The sequence below is a fragment of the Hippichthys cyanospilos genome, chromosome 17, assembly GCF_059441005.1.
Source record: "Hippichthys cyanospilos isolate Australia breed blue-spotted pipefish chromosome 17, RoL_Hcya_1.0, whole genome shotgun sequence".
Lineage (NCBI taxonomy): Eukaryota > Metazoa > Chordata > Actinopteri > Syngnathiformes > Syngnathidae > Hippichthys > Hippichthys cyanospilos.
The window spans coordinates 7772660-7789199 of NC_142385.1; the positions used below are offsets into that span (position 1 = coordinate 7772660).

The 16540-nt window shown below is 40.8% G+C and overlaps 1 protein-coding gene across 1 annotated transcript in view; it reads right to left on the reverse strand.

The window, feature by feature from the left end:
• Positions 1-16540, reverse strand: part of atrnl1b (attractin like 1b) — a 61336-nt gene that overhangs the window by 33744 nt on the left and 11052 nt on the right. The window contains exons 10-20 of the mRNA XM_088439491.1: positions 15225-15379; positions 14945-15029; positions 14673-14887; positions 14402-14520; positions 14006-14138; positions 13603-13790; positions 12368-12581; positions 10915-11106; positions 7872-8096; positions 6971-7108; positions 4359-4452 (exon numbers count right to left, since the gene is read on the reverse strand). Of these exons, the coding sequence (XP_088295617.1) occupies positions 4359-4452; positions 6971-7108; positions 7872-8096; positions 10915-11106; positions 12368-12581; positions 13603-13790; positions 14006-14138; positions 14402-14520; positions 14673-14887; positions 14945-15029; positions 15225-15379 (1758 nt within the window). The remainder of the gene's footprint in view (positions 1-4358; positions 4453-6970; positions 7109-7871; positions 8097-10914; positions 11107-12367; positions 12582-13602; positions 13791-14005; positions 14139-14401; positions 14521-14672; positions 14888-14944; positions 15030-15224; positions 15380-16540) is intronic.

The following is a 16540-nucleotide window of genomic DNA, read 5'->3' on the forward strand; positions in this document are numbered from 1 at the left end:
TTAATTACTTTATTACTTGAGTACCTAAAGTAAATCAGATTAGAACTTGATTACCTTAAGGTAGTACTTTATCATTTTGTTACTTAAGGTAATCAACCTCTTCAGTATTTGTTACCTAATGTATTTAATCACAAAAAAAATCTATTGCTTGGAAAAAAAAGTGTAATAATTTAGATAATTCCATACAATTGAATGTCTGGACTCTTAAAAATAGCCTAAAGATTTGTCTATGGGACTAATTACTCAAGTACAAAAGTACCATTTTGTCTAAAGTAACCAATTACTTCTGTACTTTATTCCCCAAAGTACTGGCTTATTTGTGTACTTCTTTCATTTAGTACCAGCCATTTTTAGACCCTCTAAAATGTGCCTAGGATTGGATGTCTGGACTCTTAAAAAAAATGTGATTGGATGAGTTAATAACTAAGAAGAGCACCATTTAGCAACCAATCTACAGCATTTTATAAAATATAGTAACAAGTTAGGCGTTTCTTTAAGAAGTACCCAGCAATTATTTGAGGCATACGTTTGAGTTCCACACAGTAGCTTTTAATTTGTTATGCTTCCAGTCTAGACCACCTGACGAGTCCCAACGTCCCTCCGGTAGCTTTTAGCGGCAGAATGACAAATAGATTTGAACGGATGCACGCTGTGGAAATAAATGCATGCTTTCAGAGTATTAAGTGACATGATCAAGTATCACTTGGACATAATATCTGAGCGTCAAATCTAAAAGGTCAAGCAAGCGTCAGTGAGTGGATGCGAGCGATTGCGGCTGCCTGGCTTTTTAACGGGCAAGGACGGAGAAGAGTGAGCTTTCATGCCCGTACATTAAAGATAGGAGACAAACGCTCGCATTTGTAGAACAGACAAATACGCATGCATGTCGTCCAAGGGGGAGTGGATAATGCAACTCCTCCCCACTGTATCTTAATTTAATCTGCACCTGCATGAATGCACACACGCACGCACACACGCATCTTGATTGCGCTCTGCCGTTTGTTACGCTGTATCTTAATTTAATCAACACAAACTTGCACCGCTGCGCTGGAGCGCAAAGGTTCAAGATGAACTTTGGTGCCACGTGAAAACAGCGTTTGTTTTGTTTTGTTCACGTCACGGGGGTCACGAAGATGCCGGTCTGCTATTGGTCGGCGGACGGGGTCACAAAGATGGCCGCCTAAAGACTTGATCTCGTTGAGAGTGCTTTCAATGAGGTTTTTATTGCGCATTTTAGTGCTGAATTCAAACTTTAATATGGTTAGCTATTGGTCCCAAGATTGCTGGTGATGTTAAAGAGAGAAGTAAGAAGATGATTTCCTTTACGCCTCTGGATGGTCTCTTGTTTAGTCGAAATACATAACATTTCCACTGCCTCTTTGAACCAAGAACGCAACCTAGACGAGTCAAAAATATCCTAAGCTCTACATGAAGGTTCGTTTGTCATCACGAGCATCTTCAGTATCTGACAGTATCATATACCATGAGCAATACCTTACTCCCAACCCTTGTTTGCACAACCGATGACTAATAAACACATCACATGTGCAAAATATGAACCCCCTCCCCCCTACCTCTTTGTACTCATCACAGCACAGGACCAGCGTCTATTGTTTATCAAAACAATTCCATCCTGTGCTAATGTACCCTCACTTCATTAGAACGTCCATTATAGCGAGAACCTAATGGCATTCGTGGCGGAGACGCATGCATGTGTGAACGCACATGTGCAAAAGACGCAGCACCCTTGTGCAGAGGTCTTTGTTTTAGGGCCACTGCTGAAGAAGGGCTGCCAAGGGCGGGCGGGCGGGGGGGCGAATGAGGGAGGGGGGGACTGATTACAGGTAATGAGATACCAGGAATTACATCACCAAACAGCCCACCAACCCCACTGTTAATCAATAAAGCAATTTGATTACACTGGACACTGGTAATTATTTGAGCGCGCTAATGTTTGAAGGTGAAAATGCATTTTGATTTTCAAGATTAGATACCTTAACATCACTTTTGCGATGAAATGACGCTGCTTGATAATAAGCACGTTAATCAGATCAGAAATGAGGAGGGAAAAAAAACTGCATTTGTGTGTTCTATGTTCCTGGCTTAATTTTAATTTGATAATCAGTAATGGGCACCAGGAAGCATCCCAAATCTGGTGCGAGGGCAGATCCCTCCACTAAATGACGTGTGATTGGCCGGCTGGTGTCTGGTCCGCTTTAATGTTCCAGTCAGTCATTTGTAGCAACTGGTAGCCACCTGCTACTCCAGTGTCGTTCTGCGTTGTAACACAATTGGTAGATAAAATGAAAGATTTTGTTCAGGTTAAACTAAAGAAAAAAAAAAAAAAAGATTGAAAAACCTGGCAATGGGTTACGCACCGTTTAGAAATTCTGGACATAAATTTCTGCAAAAGATCTGCTAAAAAGGTTTATGTTTAAATTGGCTAACAAGATCTGTGGGTATAATACTATGAAAAATATCAGCAGTGTACACAGTGCTCAATGATTCATTTATTATTTTCATTATTCAATGATACATTAAAAAAAATACAGGCTAATAAGAGTTTGGCATGTTTTTACGTTTCCTTTATGTTAAGTAAAGTTGCAACAGTGACAAAACCGTCATGTAAAATTGCATGTTTAATTTTTTAAATGCAATTTATATTTGAGATATTTTTATATCAATATTTTAGATTGATATTTGTTTAGTAAACCCTGCTGGTGAGTAGCTAGCTAGCCTGGTTGATGAGTCAGGAAAAAAAACCTGATTAAAATTAAAAGATGGCTAGTTAGCCTGTTGGTAGCCTCCTAGCTAGCCTTTTGGTTGAAATGCCCTACAGACTAGCTAGCTAGCTTAGCTTGTTGGTACAAAATACAAGCCACCCGCAGGTTTGCTAGCGAGCTAACCTTATGAATATGTTTAGACTGCATGGGCAGACATTTTGTTGTTCCACAGAGTGTTACAGCCCGAACAAAAAGTTGAGTTTTGAGCGGCAATGTGTTTTTTTTTTGAAACGCTAATGCAGTCAATTACTGATTAATTGGTGTTTTTCATCACAATGTAGCAATCCGCAGCCCATACAGCACCACTATCAGTTTCACATTTTCTGATGGACCAGCTTAGGCTAGTTCGCCTTTTGTTGGCTAGCTAGCCAGCATGCTACTTAAAAGTACAAGCCAAAAGGCTACAAGCTAGCCAATTAGCCTGTCAATGACTAGCTAGCTCACCTATTGGTTAAAAATACAAGGAACCAAGAGATTACAGCAACAAAAGCTTTACTATAGCACTTTGAAAACCCCTGTATCAGCATGTTTTTCCCCAAACAAGCCAATTTAGCCACAATTTCGATCACAATATATGAATTTGCATGAGCAGTGACCTGCCTCCCTTGCTCTGACTACATTTAAACAAAAATACCTTGGCGCCCATTTTGCTTACAACTGGGAAAACGGGCAGCTAAGTGGGGATGGTCCTCCTACACAAGGGGGAGCAAATTGACCCTGTCAGCAGTAATCATGCTGGAGGTGCACTTTCTGACCGACGCCACACAACCGTTTTCTCTCTTCTAGCAATAATGGTGTAAAAAAAAAAAAAAAAAAAGAAAAGGAGCAAGAATCCACTTTTAAGGCTCATTTTTAGAAGGTCAGCTGATCTCTTAAGGTCAGACAATCACCGCTTATGACTGCGCCATAAAAAAAAGTCACGAGTCAGAATTAGATGCAAATGTACCTCAGGGGTTCTACTTCCAATACGAGTGGTGCTCTTGCAGCTTTCAACTTTGATTGTGCAATTAGGAAAAAAAGGTGAGTGAAAGTCAGCGTGGCCCTAATGTGATCCAAATCCCATTAATTTCCCCCTAATGTGTATATGCTTATCTGTAGTGTCCTTCTGACTTCTCCTTGACAGCAATAATGACTCACTGAATCGTCGGCAGACAGTTACACAGATTGTTTGAAAGTTGGGGTTAAACACCTGAACTCATCTGCGCCGCCTTCCATTTATGATTTGTTTTCATGTCCCTCTATTAATCACGACGTCTGATTTGATTATGAGAAAAAGCCAAAAGCAGGTTTTCAAATTGCCAATTTTCATTCTGGATTGCTAGAGTTTGGAGAAATGAGAGAAATACTTGAAATACTTGAAAGATAACATAATTAATAATAAAAATGGCTGGGGGAAAATTTGCTGTGGAATTTGTCGGAATTTTCTGATCTCCTGTATGGACACTGAGAGTGTATTTTCCATTTCTGTCGATGCTTCCAAAAGCTGAATGACAATCAGGGACAATCATTGGAAGAGCTGAGCTGAGCCATTATTCCGCGGTTAAGTGTGTGTGTGCGTGCGTGTGTCGTACTCACAGCTGGCACTGGTCCCCTTTGATGCCCTTGGTGGTGCAGAAGCACTTGCCAGTTAGCACCTGGCACATACTCGCATGGCCGTTGCACTTACAGGCTGGATGGGGACAGATGGTGACAATATGGAAAAGAGGAGATGAGAGACGGAAATGAACAATAACAAAAAACGTCCCCATTTTTTTTAGTTCATTTACAGATACTTGGTTTTCTTTGTAGATTAAAAGGTGAGGGGGAGGAGCTTCCCATTCTTTTCTTCCTCAATAATCATGGTTGAGGACCATCATGGACAGAGGTGGATGTCCTAAGGGGGCAATTGAGCCTACATTTCCCACAAGTCCACCAAAGTCCAAGGCTAATAGTGTCCTATTACTCCTAGCCCCCAAGTCAATATATTGACTTGAAACAGACGGAGAAAAGTAGGGTCATATTCTGGATTTTTTTTTTTTTTTTTAATGCATTACAATTCACTGCAGTGGGGAAAGGCCAATTATCTGCGCCGATATTTGGCAATTTTGTGAATATCAATACCTGCCTGTTCGTTAAAAATTCATTTCTGGTTAACCCCAGAAACTTACCCGTATTCAAATTTTCAGGGAATTTTATTTTGTTTTTGTTTGGAGTTGAAACAAAGACACTGTGGGTCCGAGTATAGAATGAAAAATATTGACTGTAGAAAATTATGGAAGCTACAGTACATACTTGTTCAGTTTTCTTTTAACTCTTTACGATTAAGTGATATCTGTGAATTCTTCCAGAATAAAGATATTTATTGTCTAAGACAGTGGTTTTCAAATGGTGGTATGTGTATCCCTGGAGGTACCTGGAGGTATTTAGTGGGTATGTAGATTCTAACTGAGTTTCTGCAGTATATATTTATTTTCAAATAAAGAGCAAATTAATTTGAACTTCAAATAACAGTTAAAATGTATGCCTCTATTTTGTAAAGGATTTTTATGCATGAACATTGTCAGTAGTGCTAGTTTTTTTTTGTTTTTGTTTTTTTTAATCAGACAAGTCTAACCTTCTGGAGTTGATGAATAATTTATACTATATTTTTGGTGACGGGGAGGGGGGGGTTCAATAATTTTTTCTCCCCTTACAGAGAAATTTTCGCATTACTCTTTAGGAGGTATTCTCACTGAAAACAGGTTTACTACCATTGGTTTAAGGTCAAAATTTGTAAATTGACGTAAATGTTATAAACATGCATGTATTTGGACTAAACTTGATGCCAATATTTTATATATATATATATATATATATATATATATGAAACTACAGTACAGCAGTGAGAAGTTGTTATACATAAGTTTTAGCCTAAAATGTCAACGTTAAGATTTTGAGCTCCAAAGATAAGTGTGTGCGCACATGTGTGAATTGACCATAAACACAGCGGCGTTGTCGAAAGTGTGAAAGACGAGTGGATGGCTCCTTGAGTGCCGCAGCGTCCTTTTGGGTGGGGAGCACATTACGTGTGCCTCGCTAAGCTTTAAAACACCAAGGAGGTGTATTATGGTGAGGGTCAGTGGGCACAGTGTCTCAGCGCTGCAAACAAATCTTTTGCACACTCTCCCCCTCCCCTCCCTAACAAGGCACGTATTAATTTTTCAGGCGAGAAGTGCTGTTTTTCAACCAGTATGACGCACACCTTAGAAAAATAATACCATGAATACAAAACTAAATACCCGGGACTGAACGGTTTGTCTCTTAAAAATACGTAAATATACGTCTTTGGGATTGAATGAGTTTTAATTGCAACAAGACTTCAAATCTTGATTGAAAGCAGGCCTTTTCGAATAACGACCTGGAGAAAGTAGCATAGAATATTTGCTTGATATTTCTGCATGGGTTGATAGGTAAGAAATATTCCGCTCATTGATGAGCACCTGTGTAAACATTACAGGTTGTGGTGATTTGCCTATGCATGAACAGATGCTATCTCACACCGCGATACTCCCCAGCTGTGTGTGTCATTTCTTATAAATTCCCGGCAACATCCACTTTCTAAGCATGCTGAAAGCACAGCAAAGAGATAGCTTCGAATGTATATTAATCACTTATTTACATTGTCAACTTCAAAGCTTAAAATAGACTAATATACAGATGGTAGCACTAGTCAGCTGCAATTACGTTTCCTATGACAGATCACCATGTGTCGAGTTTGAATCATTCCATGCGAACACGGAATGCTACGCTTTATGCATCAATTCCATATATGCATGATTATTTTTAAGAGATGCAAGCAAAAGCTCTAGAATGAGAACGTTTGACCTTCCCTCTCACATGGCCGCTTGCCAAAATGTCAGCCAAACACTCTGATCCTTGATATTTGCTTGTCTTTTGATGAAAATCGTGTTTTAACTCACAGCGACTGAAAAAAAAAAAAAAAAAAAAGCCTCTACTTGTTTGGAACATTTCGCCTGAAGCTGTATGCTTTTAGAGTGCCAAGATAAACGGGCCATCCTGCTAAGCGATGCCCAACAGTGCCCTCTGTTGGATGAGGTATGCCATAACAAGTGCGATGTTTACTTTTAAAGAAATAACAGATCAGATAAACTACATTGTTGCAGGAAATTCATGTAAGACTTACAGTAAGACTTTTGAGAAGTACTCACCTTGGCATTTGCCGCCATTGGTGGGGTCACCATGGTAACCAGCCATGCAGGTCTGACAGTGAAGACCAGTAGTCAGATTTCGGCACTGCTCGCACACGCTGCCGTTCACGCACGCGCTGTGGCCGTTACATTGGCATGCTGCGTGTGAGGGGTGGGGGTGAGAGGGATACAATCATGGGTCAGAAATATTTTCACATCTTTCAATCCAGGATACCAGCAAACATCTGCTTTTACTCTGGAAAATAATAACAAAATTGCCAAACGAAATTTTATGGATTTAACCAGGAAACCAATTGTGAAATTTGTTTTGCATTGTCAATATGATTTTTTTTTCATTCATTCACTGCCAGCCATTTTTTGCCCCATTACATTATGACGTAAAAAAATAATTATTATACAAGTATCTTCTGGGGGATTGGTGATGGACAAACAAAGCTTCATGAAGCACTTGAGATTTTTTTTTGTGACTCCTCTCACAGCAGGGGTGATTTCATACATTTCCAATTTCCATTTTATGCTAGCTTTTTTTTGTTTTGTTTTTTTTCTAAATAAAAACATCTGACAGATTAAATGATAATTGATATAACTGTTAAATAGTAGTGTTAAAATTGTAATGTTGTGAAGTTCATTTTGTCCCACCATAAAACACACATCAATCCTTCAAGATGTATTTTTAAAGCACTAATTTCAAAAATATTTGTGTAATAATTTGTCAAGCTGCCCATGACGTTCTCACATTACGACCAGCAGTGAGTTTCTTATCGGGTTAGTTTACATGACCATCTAAGCATAAGGTTCCAATAGTCTTCAGGGAGGGATCAGTTCCCTGATTAAAAAGCGAGTTTTTTAACACGAGACGCATGCGTCAATACGGAGCCCGAACAGGAAGTGGCTTTCTCACCGGGGCAGTGAACGAAAGACCACTCGTAGCCTTTGTCTTTGGGGCAGATGGCCGGGTCCAGGCTCCCGTCGTGGGACAGGCCCTGCTTGGCCGGCCTCTTCATGGGCCCCCTGTAGGAGCCCTCCGTGCACAGGCCTTTGCCCGTGCTGCTGGGGTCGCCGCACCAGCCGCACTCCGGTTGCTCCAGGCACTGACCGCACGTGCGCAGACCTGAGCAGTTCTGAGCTGTAGAGGACAAAAAAAAAAAAAACAAGATGATTTTAAAGGCGAATTTAGTTTGACTCTATTCTAAAATCATTAGCGAAATCTAGCCTTGAGTCTTCGGTCATTTTGCACATTCAATTCAGGAGTCACCTTGACGCCAACATCTGCATTGTGAACCCGTGCGGCAATGACAGTGTGAGAGGATTCCATTTTGTAGGATTTCTCAGCCCTCGACAGATTAAGGTGCTTTAAAGTGCTTTACGCCTAGGCATTAAGGCGTTATCTGCTAAGCTGTCAGAACAACAGATGTGAGAGCAGATACAAGGATAAGTCTTTTGGTTTTAAAGAGTCAATGTAGACAATGATGGGGAAAAAAAAAAAAAAAAACAGGGCACCAAGTCGCACCCTTGCTCCGAGATCCAAAAGGGTTTCGATCCACTCGCAGAGGCAACTTTGGCAGACGCGAAATTGCCAGACGGAGCCACGTGTTGCCACTTTGGCCGCCAGATGAAGCACTTCTGGGCAGAGAATGTCGCCACCATCTTCAAGAGAAACACTGAGTGCTTTGGTTTTTTTTTTTTCTTTTAACCTCTCTTTTTGTCAAACAAATCTCAAGCTAGTCTGCTAATGGATTTGTAGCCATGACAACACGCCGGCAATCAGTCCAAAGTAAGGCCATTTAATTGCGTTGTGACGGGAGGAGTGGAGGGCTGTAAGTGGCAGACGGTGCAGGAACGAGGCGGTCGGATGAGGAGGGGGTTTTTTTCTTGCCACCCACACAGGCACACACACACACACACACACACACACACACACACACACAAAGGAAAGCATGCCCAAATCAATAGGACACAAAAACACACACGACTTCAGCATGGATTTTGACAGGTCAATCAATCCCAGCAAACAACTAAATCCAATGTTTAGAGTTGCTCCATAAATTGGATTGCAAGTTAGACAAGACTGTAAAAATCAATCTTGTATGACCCAGACGTATGATCACGGCACTGACACCGAACTAAAACGCAAACAAGAACCAAATGCAAGCGCATAATCCAAAAGAAACGTCACGTAAACTTGTTAAGAGAACACTTGTGCAGTGGAAATTGTTACATTTCCCCTGTCTCTTTGACGAAAGAGTGCCATCTACAGGAGTCAAAACATACAACAAGTGCTTCATGAAGCTTTGGTTGACTCCTTATTTAAAAGGTTCAAATTATATTCCATAATGCCAATTTTTTACTGACAACTCAAAGCGCACCAGGTTTGCTCTGCAACATCCACATACTGTCAAAAATCCAAATTTCAAAACAACAGCATGCTACACTCCCCTGGACCACTTACAGAACAATTTTAGTGAGATAGCTAAAACACACACACACACAACACTGGGCCTAATAAGTGGAGTGAAACTGTGATTTTACTGGTGCGCTTTTATTTTGAATTGATTTTTGACAGGTCGTGTGTTGAACCCTTTTTACACAATACAACAGCAAGTTCTGAGTGCAAACCATTCGATAAAGGTGAGAAACAGTATAACATTGAAGAAAAAACTTAGAAAATCGCTGCCATCAAAAGTTAACTTCAAAAAAAAGGATGTCAAACGTTCATGTATCCATTTTCACAATACCGGAACTTATTTTCTAGAAAATATATTATTTATATTAGAAAATAATTTATATAAAAAATATCTTTGGGGGTATTTTTTTATTTCTAGAATGGATGTGAAAACAGAGGTTGCACTGTAGTGACACTCTTTATTGTCATACAAGCATAAAGAAGTGTATTAAAAAATGCTTCATGAAGCATTTTTGATATTTTTTGTCTCCATTAGAGACCACTCTTGGTTCAGAGACGGGATATTTAATGCATTTTTCCACTCATGTTTATTTTTAAACCAATAGCACCATCTAGAGGAGCAAAAAGTAGTGCAGGTGCTTCACGGAGCTTCATTTTTCCATCACTACGAACTATTTTTTTTTTCTTTTACAAACTTAACTAGGCATTTACTAGTTAAGTTTCTTAGTTATTTTAGCTGTATTCCTTCTTCATCACTGGGTCACAAACCGCATTTTTGGAATGTGCTACACCTTACTGTTTTACTCACATTTTAATCTTGGTTCTATTTATGCGCTTCTCACTGCCTAGAATAAACTTCTCAAAGGCCGCAAACGGTGGCAAGTCAATTTGCAGCTGGGTCGCCAGGGAAATCAAACAGTGAAAGGGATGCTGCGTGCGGCTAATTGGGCATAACAGAGCCCCCAAAACACCTCTCAAATCCAATCACAAAAGACTAACACTTGAGGTTAGATTCCCCTTCCTTGTCCACTGTCATGAGTGCTGACTGCCAAAGCTGAGGAATCAAAAGCGCTAAAAACGAGCCTCAGAGTGGCGCCGGAGAAAACCTGCACCGCACTGCCCTCCATTTAACGCCAATGTGCTATTAACCCTAGCGCAGGATTTTGTCTAATCCTTTTATATTTATATCATATTAAAGGTAAAGCATTGAAAGAAGCCACCATGGAGCTGAAAAATCATCAAGATGGTGACAACATGACAAAGTTTAAAATGTCATGACCATTTAGTTATCACATGACAAAGAGTGCGCCATCCCTTGGCTAAATTACTGCTGATGTGGTTGAATGATGTGGAAGAAAATGACCCAAAAATGTCCCAAATAATGCAAAAGGGTTAAATGAAAACCGTGGTCATAACAAACACTGTGATTACCACCATTTCCATTTAACTCCCACTATTTACAGGGGTTGGGGATGGAGCCCTGCAGCGTCCCATCCAAAAATGGTCATTCTGCTATTTCGCTTATTGGGATGTGGCTCACCCAGGCAGTCTCCCGTCTGCCACTCCAGGCACTGGCCGTAAGGGAAGGAGATGACGTAGGCGGTGGAATCCACGCAACGCTGCGCACTGCCGCACCACATGCACTCCATGGCTTGGTTGGTGCAGTTGGCGCAGGTGGTGTGCAGCGAGCACGGTTTCTTGCACGGGAGGCGGGAGCTCTGATTGGGGTTTCCTGTGTGGAACAAAAGACAGCAGGGTGTTTATTTCCTGACGTGATTGTGGAGCGCTTCCTCACATTAGGTACAACTCGTTCCTTTATTTGCTACAACTTCCCTCCTCGGTCTGTTTATATTTATCTCTTCTCAGCCGAGATCCCAATGAGGAGATGAGAAGAACACAATAAAAATTAAGATCCTCCATATTATGGCGACAACAGTTAGTGCAGTCACTCTTAAATAGTTTTAGATACATTTTCAATTATACTATCAATTATTCCATTTTTTTATCTGCTGCTTTTTAATTTCTTATTTATTTGGCAGTTATTGTTGATTAATAAGAATTGTTAAATGATGAAAAAAAAAAGAAATGACAAAGTTTTTCCAGTTATGATGGGTACAGATTAACTCTTTCACTGCCGGATAAATTAAAATGAATTTTTGACATGCATCGTCGTCCTTGGCAGTCAATGAATTGACTACTAGTTTGACATACTAGTGATGGGAAAAACAAGCTTCTTAAAGCACTTGAGACAATTTGTTGACACCTCTGGATAGCGGTCTTGGTTCAAGGAGGCAGGAGAAATTTAATACATTTCCACTCCAAAACGGATAGTATTTTTTAAACCAAGAGCACCATCCAGAGGAGTAAAAAAACAAAAAACAAACACACGTGCTTCATGAAGCTTCATTGTTTCATTCATTTAGTTGAGCTATTGTGTCTGTTTTCAAAATGTTTTTATTTTTTTGTACACCCCTTTGGTGCTTAACAAATAAAGTTGGATTGAATTGGATTTATGATATACACTTCTGAGTCTGTTTCAGATTCACTTATTCACCACCAGCCAAGGAACAATTGATACTTGATGACTATAATGGTCAATGGCGCTAAATGAGTTAAAGTGCGTGAAAAGTTTTAGAACTCGTGTATAAGAAGTGTTAATGCAAACAAAAGAGTTCTTCTACACGGGGATAAAAATGCTTCAGCACTGTTGGAGCAAGTGTTCAGCTCTTGATGGGTATTAAGTGGAAAAATGTACATGCTTATTGCAGGTTACAAATGCTATAACTATTATGATTCAATTACTAGTTTGTCTGTAAACTGTCAAAAAACTGAAAAAAATGCATATAGAGACTGAAATAATAGGATTTACACAATTCTAATCTCCATAATGAGTCGATTCATCGATGATTATCAAAATACTTGTCGATGAATAGAGACACCTCCAATCGTTATTAGGAGCTTCGAGATGCACCGAGCGAGTCCGTGTCACTCACCCGTGGCTTTTTCACAGATGAGGCCGTGCGCGGTGGCGGTGCACGGGTTGGCCCTGAGGCCCGACACCTGCGGCTCCTCCAGGTAGGCGCAGAACCCCGAGTCGCTGGGCTCGCCGGGAAGCCAGCGCAGGCTGCTGTTGGTGAAAGGCGACATGTCCTCCCAGCCCCAGTACGACACGTTGATCTTCCTCAGGCCCACCCAGGGCGACAACCGCTGAGGGCACACAAGATATTTAACACAGACGCCTCCGACCGCAGCGTATTTATAAGGCGGACAATCGCCATGACTGCGCTGCTCGGTTGCACTGTTTAAAAATACATTGCATTTTATTCAGAGTACGGAGAATGCATTAAAAAAAAGGGGGCAGAGGAAATAATTTCACAGATGATTTCTCCACTTGCCTTCGGGGCATGAATCTCAAATGTATAATGGGGGAATGTCAGGATTGCAGATTGACAACAAACAACATCCGGAGGACTTGCAACAAGCATAACCACGTTTAAATCAGCAGGGGGAGAGGATTAATCAGGAGAATTGGGAGGGTTGTTTGTGCGGAATACAACTTTTCCCCAAGGACAAAACCAGATTTATGAGTGTTTATCTGGGATAGTGTCTCTCTGTTTAAATGATAATACAGACTTGGCATGCTGCAAATGCGGCATACAAAATGGTCATGGAAAATTTGTACTTCTTAATTAGGAATTAATTATTTTTCCCCCGTATCATTATATTTGTCTATACAGTGATGATGGACAAATGAAGCTTCGTGACGTACTTGTGATATGTTCTGCCTCCTCCAGAGGGCACTTTTGTTTCAAAGAGATGAGAAACGTTATCCTTTTGTACTTTTATACCACTGGACTAATCTTGATTGTAAAACAAATAATACTGGTGCTTCATGGAGCTTCATTTCACACGCTGTCTCTTTAAATTACAAGAACATTTGTGCGCGGACATTTAAAAGTGGGATGTGTTTATAACAAAGGATTTATTCATCAACCTCTCAAAGTACATTTTCAAAACAGGGATTTAGTTTTTTATATACAGTGTGTGGCTGATGCAAGAGAACCTCTGATAGCAAATCATATCAAAAGCTGCTTTTGTCAGTACGAGGAAGACGAGGTGATCAAAGCAATAAGAAAAAAAACACAGTGCGAACAGGCAGAAAAGTGAAAAAGAAAAAAAATACCTCAAGCAGAATGCTCAGCATCACCAAAATGTGTCTAGTGTCTACCTTGTCCTGCTTCTGCAGCTTCTTCAGCTCGTCCAGAACAAAGTCCACTTGCTTGGCGGTGGTGAGCGAGGCGATGTTGCCGTGGAGATTCTTACAGTAGTGCTTGGCGTTGTCGTAGCTCTCGCGGCTGGAGTTGATCCGTAGGCAGGCCTCGCCCACCTGACTCCAGCCCTCGCTGCATTGCTGGGCTGCCAAAGGATCAAAACTGTTTGTTTGCGCCACTCGTACTATGCTACTCAAAAGGTGGAAGATGCACAGCTAAAATTTTATTTAGAGTGAGATTTTGCAAGTTCCCAAACACAAATTAAGGCCTTTCCCCGTTTGAAGTTGAAAAAATACCTCATTTAATACCAGTGACGGCTATTTTAACTAAACCTTTGATCATGGACTGTACGCATCTTACCAGCTTGGGCGTGGCACTCGGATTGGTTCAGGTCCCAGTGGCAGTTGATATTCAGCGAGCAGCTCTTGCAGTTGGCCAGCTTGTTGCAGAGCCGCTCATTGCGCACAGGGCAGGCGGTGAAGTTTCTCACGTTCTGATGTGGGGAGAAAAGCAAGGAACGCAAGTGGTGTAATGTTGGAATGGTTTGACTCAGCAACAAAATGTTGAAGAAATCGAATGACAAAATATTGGAGAGTAAAAAAGATATAATAATACTAATGGAAATAAAAGTAGAATAACATCTGTGAATAGTTTCAGCAGACAATTAAGTGACAGACAACTATTATCATTTTCGTGGTGTAGGAGCATGGGCACAAGTGAAAATGGCGCTATGGCGTCCCCTGTTGGTTAACTTACAAGGGTGCAGTTGCTGTACATTGAGATGCACTTCTTGTCGTCGCACCACTGGCACCCGTTAGTGTTCGCTGTGCAGCTGGCGCAGTCCGAGAAGCGGTAACAGAGCTCGTCGACAGTTTCTACATAAATGAGTTGAAGATAAAATAATAAGCTTGTGTGTTAAGTTAAAATTCAGAGAAGGGTCCTACTTGCGGCGGTACAGCGAGTCACTTAGGCAATTATCGAAAATATGACCAGAATATTCCACTGTGAGTATAGATTTGGGTCTTACCCGGTTTTGGTGGGCAAAAAGGGGCAGGAGTGACCTGTCCTGTGCTCATTCTGGCTTCCCAGGCCTGGCAGCGACCTCTGCCCCAGATACAGCGCAACCCTGGGCCAGCCTTGGTGCAGCCTTCCTCCGTGGAGAAAGCCTGGCAACTGGGTGGCCGATACACCAGTACGTCGTTGAGCAGGACGCCGGCGAAGCCGCCGAACACGAACATGGACCTGGGGAGGAAATGGCGTAAAAACGGACAGAGTCTCTCTTGAGGTCATGCGACTCACCCGTTGCTGACTACAGCGGAGTGTCCAAAGCGGTTGACATCCCTGTGCAGGTCGGGCTTGGGCAGGGTCCTCCACTCGTCACACGCTGGAAGGAATCAGACATAAGGGAGGATTTGGCTAATGACTGGAATGATGAGTCATCTGTTTCTCTCAGATTAGAAGTGATTAACGCTAATGCTTAAAACGATAAGAATGCAATGAGGAATGAGGGAGGGAATCCAAAATATTATACAAATACCAAAGAAATATCATGATCTTTGGAAGCCTCCTCGGGCCTTACCGATGTCATACGCGATGAAGTCCGCCGAGAAGCACTTAGCACCGCTGCTTAGCGACGTGTCGTTGTGTGTGTTGCCGCCGAAGAACAGCACGGTGCCGCTGAGGAGCACGGCCGAGTGGAGGTAGCGCGGGGAGCCGCTTTCTCGCAGGATGAACCTAGAAGAAGTGGCCTTTTTAGCTATGCCGCCATTTTAAAATTCTGTAAATTCACAGACTATGGGAGGCTTTTATTTAGGGCTGTATGATGGGTTTATTTTAAAACCAACCGCACTATCTATAGGAGAAAAAAGCACAGGTGCTTCATGAAGCTTCATTTTCCCATCACCTTATTATTCTAGCTATTATTCAACCATAAAATTACACTTTGCCTTAGAATGTATTATGAAACAGTTTTTTTAAACCATTGTTTATTAACCTGTTGCTATTTTTAATTACCAAAAGGGATTAATACACTCACCAAACTTGTTAATTTGATATATCTAAGTAAAAGCAAATGTGTGTGAGGCTTGTTTTGACTCGTGATGGGAAAATGAAGAATCAAGGAACACCTGTTATTTGTTTTGCTCCTCTAGATGATCTTGGTTTGAAAATAAACACTAGTGCAGTGTAAATGTATGAAATTTGCCCCATCTTTGAACCAAGAATACCATCTCGAGGGGTCAAAAAAATTACACTATTACTTCATGAATCTTCTTTTGTTTATCACTGATAAATAAAAAATAAATCAGTAACTATAGAAATCACGAAAAGTAATTATTGGTTACAAAGTGGATGTGGACAATTTCAAGTTAAAAAATGGTACTTGAGGAATACTAGATCATAGAAATGTCCATTAATTTGGTCATTGATTATGTATCGATTAAGTTGGGCACCTCTACTTTAAGTAAGTGGGCTTGCTTGGACAAAATGATTCCTAAATGTAATATTTTGCTTAGATTTAGGTTCGAGTTTAAGCTAGACGCAGTAATCTTAAAAGGGTTAAATAAATACAATGAATAGGTATTAATAAAACAATTGCAATAGTAATAAATGCTAATGGTAATCCTTAAAAAAACAACTCTAGCTCTGTACCGGTCTGTTCTCATGTTCAGTTATCCAAATGAGGCAAGTAACCTTTGATTGGATGAATCACCGCTTTTGCAACATAAAAATAGGAACCATGTCTTTGGAAATGTTCAGCTTCGTTGACTCAGTCATTTGCCTTCCAACAGCCCGTTTTATTGTCATGCAGGAAAAAAAGTCAAAACGATTCTGTTAGTTGCCTGTTTCTTCATCCAGATCAAAGTCGTTAGTTGAAATATATAAAAAACAAATACT